Here is an 8,648-nt window from a genome sequence, read left to right as displayed (position 1 = left end):
CATGTGCGTGTCCGTGGTCATGTGCGTGTCCGTGGTCATGTGCGTGATCATGTCCATGCTCATCTTCATTCTGAGGTAGGTTGGCCTTGGCGCTCCATTTGCTGGCTCCATGAAACATCTTCTGATGGCCATGTGAGTGCTCATCATCCCCTCCATGCGAGTGGCCATGGTGATGGTGGCCATGCCCGTGGTCACCGTGGGAATGGCTGTGAGCCTCTACTAACAGCAGGACAGCAGATGTGGCCAATATTAGTGTTGACAGATGTAAAAAGCCCATATTAGATCCTGTAAGAAAGATGAGAAACAAAATGGGTTTTTTTGTTTGTTTGTTTTTTTTATCTCTGAATTTCAAATAACTTTATAAGCTTTGCAGAGTTTGACATATGAACAGGATAAGTAATTCTGGAATAAAATGATTAGGGTCTTCAAGTTAGATTCAAATCTTGATGTGTTGTCAGAGGCCTAGAGGTATAATGGATAAATTCAACAACACAGCAAGAGTTATCTATTTGTTCACAGCCAGTGCTTCTGAATTTGTCTTTTTAATTTCTTTCTTTAAAAGCAGTGAACTGTATAACTTTCTACACTGCGGTTGATGTCATATTAACTACAGTTTGGGGGTTGAATAAGCTATTTTTTTTTTTTTACAGAATTCTGCAACTTGGCTCCATGAAAACCAAACATTATAATATATTTGAACAAATCCCCCATAAGCTTTAACATTAGAGGAGTCCTGAACAGATATTAAAATTGCCAAAAACTAATACCTGATCATATCGCCTGGCCTCTTAAACCTCCACTATTTTCATGCTGATAAGAACAGCACTTATGTTTAATAATTCTGCAATTACTTGGTTAATTTTACATGGGTCAGTTATTCTCATACCTTTTATTGTTGACTTTTTTTCTCCGTTTTATTAACATCACTTGATTAAGCCTTTTCTAACATACTACAGTAAAAAATAAGTAATAAAAGTATGTATGATTCATGCTTATTGTATCTGTTTAATATCGATATCAGCCAATTCTTAAAGCTGCAATATCGGAAACGTATTGGTAATTAAAAAGTTGTATTTGGAGATTTGTAGTTAAGATCTCTACACATCCTTCTGGCGCCCCAAAAGAGAAGCTAATACAGGGATTAAAATCTGAGTTTCTACATACACAAATAGCGCAAACTACAAAATGGTCCTTTATTTTGCAGTATAGAACCAATAAGGGATTTTTATTTTTATTTTATTAATACCAGATTCATGTCTGTCCCAAATACATCAGAACTAAATCTAAATATAGAATCTCCATTTATACATCGACAATGTTTGAATCTATTTTAAGTTCTACACTGTATATTAAATGGGAAAGGCAGCTATTCTTCATCTCTTATTACATTTGGCCAAAACTTATGTCACTACTTGATTTCGGTCAATAAAATAAAATTGTGATATTGTTATCAACAATATATAAGCCTCAGAAAATTTGCCAAGAACCCGCACGATAGGATTCTGTCCAATCTTCTGAATGTTATTAAGCAAAGTCAATGAAACATAAACTTCAGAAAAGACTGGAAAAATATTGCTTTGAGTCACAAGACCAACAGATGGAATGCACATTTAGCCATATACCTCAGTTTATGAATTTTCACCTCTTCCGGTTTCTTTGTCATCACCTCCTTTGTTTTTTTCCTGATTATCTGGTAGCTGAGATATTGAATACATTTCTAAAGAAGTTCCTCACTTTAATGAAACACTGACAGCTGACTGCCCACATGTTGCTACTTACTTTATGTGTTATTCACTTTTTTTCTGGAATAGTGTAAACCCTTAACCTTATCTAAAGGTATAATGGGGGATTTTCAAGAATTTTGGAAAAAAACACGCCCTCTCCACTTAAAAAAAGAAAAACAAAATGCACATGCATAACCCTGTACCTGTATATATATATAAAATTGCTTGAAAATACAATTTTTCAGTTCATAACAATTTTATAACATGTTAGAAAAAATATAAACATCTAATTTGCTTTATTGTCATTTTATTATGAACAAACACATGATCAAATCCATGTGATTATATTGAAACTCACATGTCAAACCGACCATCAAAATGAAGCAGATTAGTATTTTATAGATGTGCAGTCCTTTTAATTATTCATTTAATTAATCAATATCAAACATATTTCAAATTTGAACTTCCAGTTGTATTTAAAGTTCCAATAACAAGGAAGTTATCCAATGTATTTAACATTTTAGACAATAAAGAGTAACTGTACAGCTATTTGACTAGTAGCTGGTTACTGTGATTCAAACAGAGCACCTTTAGGTGCTATAGTGCTGCAGCCATGTGGTAGATCAAACTACATCACTGTGCATTAACTAAGTGGTGCTTTATTGTAGTTTCCTCTTGGTTTTATATATTGGGTATACAGCTCCCCTTAGTTTCATATATGAAAGGTGGCAAAATTATGCATAAAGCAAAGATCTTTATCAAAAGGCTTTTCCAATCAGATCGGTTTCCCCTCATGTCTGAAGTTCAACATTTAACACGTTAATTTAAGCTTTAAAATAATTAAAAACAGAAGTAAAGGACATAGCTGTATTTAGTTATCTTTAACACTGATTATCTCGGTAAATAACGACACAATGGTGAATAAAACAGAAGGATGTACGCATAAAACAAATCCTGACGTTGAAATTAATGGGCTGCCTGCTTGAATCTAGTGTAGCAAACTGTGTTTTCATTGTTTATTTTCTTTGGGGCTAAAGCAAATAATCGCTTTGATTCCCTGAGAAAGCAAGACACCTGTCAGCTCGCAAGAACGAGTATAATCCGACCACCAAACAAAGAGCACAGGTTTCTACAGGCTGTTTACAGAGCCTGCACTAGAGTTAGCTAGCAGGCTAGCAATGAGTGGCTGTGCTAGCAACTGTAGCAACATTATCATCGTTACAAACAGCAAAAACACAATTAAAAACAGTCGACTTAGACTTACCAAACAGTGTCCGATAACTCGGGCTGTTCTTTCACTAAATAAAGTTGTTCCTGAGAGAGAAAAGTGCTGTTAGTTGGGTCTGCGATGATGCTGCTTGGCAGACGTGGCATTTGCTTTCCTCCTCAAATCTCGCGGGGACACGTTCCGTTTGAACTCGGTTTCCGCCTGTGCTTATTTTAGAGCAGGAATTAGATATATGGTTATATGTTGAAAAGGAAAAAACTATCAAGCAAATGTCAGAGACTAAAGTTTACATTAATAAAATATTAAACATCCTGACTCTGAGATAAAAAAGGAAGAAACATATTGAGTGCTCAAGAGAAATATCGCGAGATTAGAATAAACACCAGCTGATGCGAAGCATCCTGGAGGACAGGATATAGTTCCGTTTTGCTGGCTGAAGTTTTGCATCGGATTCAAGTTGCATCAGTTAGAGTCTTTGCAGGCACGGTGCCATGCTAGGTCATGCCATATTGAAATAAGTGGTCATGTTAACGCGTAATTGCGCATGCATAAAAGTGTATTTGTTCTTGTCCCATTTCAGCATCCATACCTTTCCATACAGCCTGAATTTTCTATACCGCGCATCTAGGAACATTTGTTAACACTGGGAAATACAGCCATAAATATCCCCGCGATCAACAGACTATGGGAAATTCTTAGAAATAAATTCATGTGATATTTGGATGAAAAAAGGGGGAAATGAACAGTGCAATAAGTAGCTTTACATCAAGTAGCTCAGTCACTTTCTTTTTGGCTCCTGAAATTTTATTTTTATTAAAACTATGCACAACATATTCAAGCCAATGATCTCTATAATAATAATGTTTGACTGTTAATTATGTAAAAGTTGTAAGTAAAACTTAAATATTATAATTTATTTGCTCAAAAACTGTGAGGTAATCGGTTTCCACAAAAAAATTGAATTTTCTGAAATTAAACATGAGCAGAAACTTATGAATTAATTCACTGATCTCTGGAGGGGCCTATTGAAGTCCTCCTTTTTTTTCTTTTCCTCCTTTTTTATTTGTTTTTTATTTTTCCTACTTGCTTTGATTCAATGTTTTATCTTCCTGTATTTTAATCATGTAAAGCACTTTGCATTGTCTTTGTACTGAATTGTGCTATACAAATAAATTTGCCTTAAATTTGCCTTGCCTCCTTTTTTTTCTTTATCACAATCCGATTCATGCTCAGTGAAATCAGTTGCGTTTTATGCCTCCACTCATCTTCCTTCCTTAGGGAAATGTATTGACATAGCAACAATATGACATACAGCTAATTTTTTTTTATCTTTTTATTTATTTATTTTTTTAAACATTTTTGTGTATCCCAGGAAGAAGAAAAAAAATCTATTATATAGGCCTATAAGTAATCCTAATTTAAAAAATGAGATGAGATAGCAGGTGCCCCTCCTATCGAGTCACTTTGCGGCTGCACAGTTAGTACAGCATTTACGGTAGCGCTGCTGCACATAGGTGCCCAACATAAACTGCAATCTGTAGATTATGGGGGATTACAATGGCAGCAAATGAAACAGCGCTTAGTTTATATATTTCCGTTAAAATGATTCTCTCTCTGTTAAGTTTGAGAAAGAAAATGAAGGCTACGTTTTAGACACAAAAATGTTAAATTCTGTTTTGGATTTACAAGGGGACACAAATGAAGCCAAACATTTTTCATTTTTCATTTTTAGTGGAGGTAGAACATAGCAGAAGTGTGTTTGCAAAATAAAAATAAAAATATTTGATAATGAACGTCAAAGACCGAAGCGTTTCCAAAAGCTGTTGTAAAAACAAAGGACACGCCCCCTCCAAGCAAGTTGTTTATGCTTTGAGACTGGGTTGCTGGCTGCCATCGTAACCTGTTTATGATCCCCGTAAAATGCTCTGTCTAAAAAAGATGAAGACTTTCTTTGCCCTGCTTTACTTTTTTCAATTTGCATATTCAGGTAAGACTTTGTTTTAAATAGTTGGTTTTAAATAGTAGCTAGATATTGCAACGAACTGATAGTTTCATTTTCTAAATAAGCCCTTTTCTTTGTTCTTTCATCTCCTTTTTACACTGACAGCTCCAATGCCAGTTTTGTTACTTATATTTGTTTTTGTGCTTCTATCCTCTATTATATTTTACTTTTCAGGACTTTAATCTCCTTGATATGTGCTTCAATATGTCATGATAATGTGCTCAAATTCCTGAGCAACATCTTAAGTATTTTACCACCGCATGTATTTCATAGACAGCCTACTTGCTCTCAGAGGTGGTTTGGGTTAACAACATTTGTACACACAATTAGCATGCTGATTTAAGCAAAAGTAAAATGTAATTATTAAAAAAAAATACTTCAGTAACTGGAAGAAAAAAAAAGAGTTTTAAGCAGTAACTCTTTGATAAGCTGATTTGGATTTTATCAGATAAATAAAAAAGGAAGCTGTTTGCTCATTTGGATATTGTTATGAATTCTTTAAAAAGTGGTTAAAAATGAAAATTATTTCAAGAATATTTTCAAGTATTCCACAAATACAAAGCACTTTTTTTCAGCAGACTGAGAGTGTTTTGAAATAAAATCATGCAGTCAACTTGAATTAGTTTTATCATTTTGTCATTTTGATAAAATGACACATCAGACTGATCCATTAAGCTATATCGAACCAAGCTCTATTCCATTTACAGCTTGGTCGTCAGATAAAAAGTAAATTTTGAGAACAGCTGTATTTAAGCAGGTGTATATCTTTTAAAATATTTCTTTCTATTGGTCAGATTTCATATTCCTGTTTTAAAAGCGAGGCTCCTCAGTGATGCAGTGGGTAGCACTTGTGTGAAGCCCTTGCAGCAAGAAGGTTCTGGGTGCAAATCCCGGCCCAGCGTCTTTATGCATGGAGCCTGCATGTTGTCCCTGAGCATGCATGGGTTCTCTCCAGGTACTCTGGCTTCCGCCCACAGTCCAAAAACATGGCTGTTAGGTTAATTGGTTTCTCTTAATTGTCCTTAGCTGGGAGTGTGGGGCTGGGAGTGTTTGTGTGATGGACTGGGGACCTGTCCAGGGTGTACCACGCCTCTCTCCCACAGACAACTGGAGATAGGCACCAGCACCCCTTGTGACCCCACTTGGGATAAGCGTGACAGCAAATGGATGGATGTTTTAAATGTTATGTTTTTATTATGAGTGGAAAGTCTTCAGCAGTAGAATGATTCATACAAATCAAAGCTTGAAAGTATCTGTCTGTTACTGATGAATCCATAGAATGTATCTCATTTAGTGACTTTAATTAGTGAATTTAATTAACTTTTATGTAATTTCCATTTTTATATAAGGGAAAGTATAGGTAACAATTTAAAACAACAACTAAATATGCTAATTTCTACCCTTCAGTGAAGCATTCCCTGCGATATTTCCTTACTGCTACCTACGGAGTCCCAGGCTTTCCAGAGTTTGTTGGGGCTGCAACAGTAAATGAAATTCAGGTGGGATATTGCGACAGCAACATCCAGACCGCCAAGCCCAAACAAGACTGGATGATGAAACTGATTGAAAAGGATCCCAACCACCTGGAGTGGTATACTCGAAAGTGTTTTAGAAGTCAGCATGCATTTAGAGAAAACGTGAATAGCTTGAAGCAACGTTTAAACCTCACTGAAGGTAAGGAGCTTTTCAATAAACATGTTTTCTTCACCTATATTGGCTTTAGGTTTCAGTATAAAATGCTTGCCATATTTCCTATAAATGATAAAGAATAGTGCAAGGCCCTAATGGGTTTTGAGTTAAAAACATCAACAAATTAGAAAGCAACAACTCATAGATTTCCTAATGCTCTGTTGTTTTTTAAAAATGTCCTGTTAATCTGTTTTTACCTCATGTTACTTCTAAAACTATAGATTTGAGTTATATTTTCTGCCAAGTAATTCATTCAAAATATTTGGTGTCCAGTTAACTTTGATATATATCCGTAACAGTTCAATTTGTTCACATTAAGTGCAGTTGTTTTTGTCTGATGCAATCGTTTATTTGCAGCTACAAGCAAAATAAGAGCGTTGATGAAGCCATTATATTATTACTTTCTGAAAAACTTCCAAACTCTGCAGTCCACTAAGTAATCCATCAGATTTATTTCCAGTACAACTGATTGAATTTACATGTATTTTGTCTTCCAATATGATGCCAACTCTACAGCAGGACCTGTTAAGCCCTTGTCACACCTTGACGTCCCAAAATCTTCTAAAACGGTGGCATACGCTGAACTTTCAATGTCTTTTTTCAATTTTGGGTGTATACATAGAGTATTTGTTATACTTATGTTCTTATACTTCTGTCTAAAGACAGCATAACTTATTCCTAACACACGGCAGCATATTTCCCATAAAATGATGCAGAAGCCAGTGACGTGAGTGGGGCAGCAAATCACCCGGAGGCGTCCAGCCTGCATAAAAAGATGTCTTTGATCACGATATTAACCTAACTGCTGTTTACTGCCCGCCAAAAAAAAAAAAGAATAAATAAATGAATAAATACAAAGAAGAAGAAAGAGAGAAGGTCTGCAGTCGCAGCAGATTCAGCATCATGTCTGCTAGCAAGTTCGTTGGCCGTGGCCGGGGGCGTGAACGCAGGGAGGATCCATCACTCTTACCTTTTTGCTCACCCTATGATGGGGATAAAGTCTGGAGGAGGATGGACGGTTTCCTCCAGTGAACCCACTTTTATACCAAAACAATGCCAATATGTCATTATACAGTAGCTGTAACTTAGAAAGACGTCAGACACGTTGATATGCGTTGAAGATAAGCCCTTGATAAGTTACGCATAGGTTATGCACAAGTTACTCATAGGTTTTAGATAAGCTAGACGCCATGACTTATGAGTAACTGACACTTAACGTATATCAACCATCAGATAACTTAGCTGGAACTTATGGCCTATAAATGAGCATACCCTGGCATACCTTCTTGCTGTATGTCAACATGTGCCAGCATGAGTCACTATGCTTTAGAGTACTTCAGCATGCTCATAATTTATAAAAAGTTATCCAACTTATCCCAGTTTTTGCCAGATTTTTCGTACGTCAGCCTGGCTAAATTGTCAAGGTGTGGCTGAGGCTTTATGAACTGAAAATAAACACATAAGAATGAATTACAGATTAGCATCATTTTGTGAACAGCATAGGATTTTAAAAGCATAGTGAAACAAATAGCATGTTCCAGGTAAAACTAAAAGAATAACATTTATTAATCATTTTATGGTGTAATGTGACTCTCAAAGGCAGCCAGCGTCTCCTGTTCCAAGATAAACTATAACTGTCATCATTAATCATGTGAAATAGCTCCACAAAAATAGTTTCCTTAGACTATGAATTTATTAGAAATTCAACACACAAACACACATGCAGAAAAAAAAAATCAATTAAGTCTTTAGAACAATTAGAGACAACTCTCAATAATAAACATTAGATGTTTATGAAAACAACAAAATCAAAAACATTAATCTATTGGTGGCTGTTGGATACTAAAGAAAAGAGGCCTTTGTCTTCTTTCCAGATACATTTATATCCTTTCTTTAACTGAAGAGCTTTGTAAAACAACACAGTATGAAACAATATAATCCTTGCAAAAAAGGCTGCATTTAATCTCATCATAAACTTTTTCCTTATTCATGAGTTTGATAGTGT

The 8,648-nt window shown here is 35.4% G+C and overlaps 1 protein-coding gene and 1 pseudogene across 1 annotated transcript in view; one reads left to right on the top strand and one right to left on the bottom strand.

Moving 5' to 3' along the window:
* Positions 1–3,239, bottom strand: part of slc39a7 (solute carrier family 39 (zinc transporter), member 7) — a 19,012-nt gene extending 15,773 nt beyond the window's left edge. The window contains 2 exon segments of the mRNA XM_015398355.1: positions 1–285; positions 2,989–3,239. The exon segment at positions 1–285 is cut by the window's left edge and continues 3 nt beyond it. Coding sequence (XP_015253841.1) covers positions 1–277 — 277 coding nt within the window. The 5' untranslated portion in view covers positions 278–285; positions 2,989–3,239.
* Positions 3,240–4,836: 1,597 nt separating this feature from the next.
* Positions 4,837–8,648, top strand: part of LOC107100024 — a 6,237-nt pseudogene continuing 2,425 nt past the window's right edge.

Source organism: Cyprinodon variegatus, unplaced genomic scaffold (assembly GCF_000732505.1).
Source record: "Cyprinodon variegatus isolate N-32 unplaced genomic scaffold, C_variegatus-1.0 Scaffold930, whole genome shotgun sequence".
NCBI classification, from domain to species: domain Eukaryota; kingdom Metazoa; phylum Chordata; class Actinopteri; order Cyprinodontiformes; family Cyprinodontidae; genus Cyprinodon; species Cyprinodon variegatus.
The sequence above is the reverse complement of the archived record's forward strand: the minus strand, read 5'-3'. Positions and strand labels throughout refer to the sequence as shown.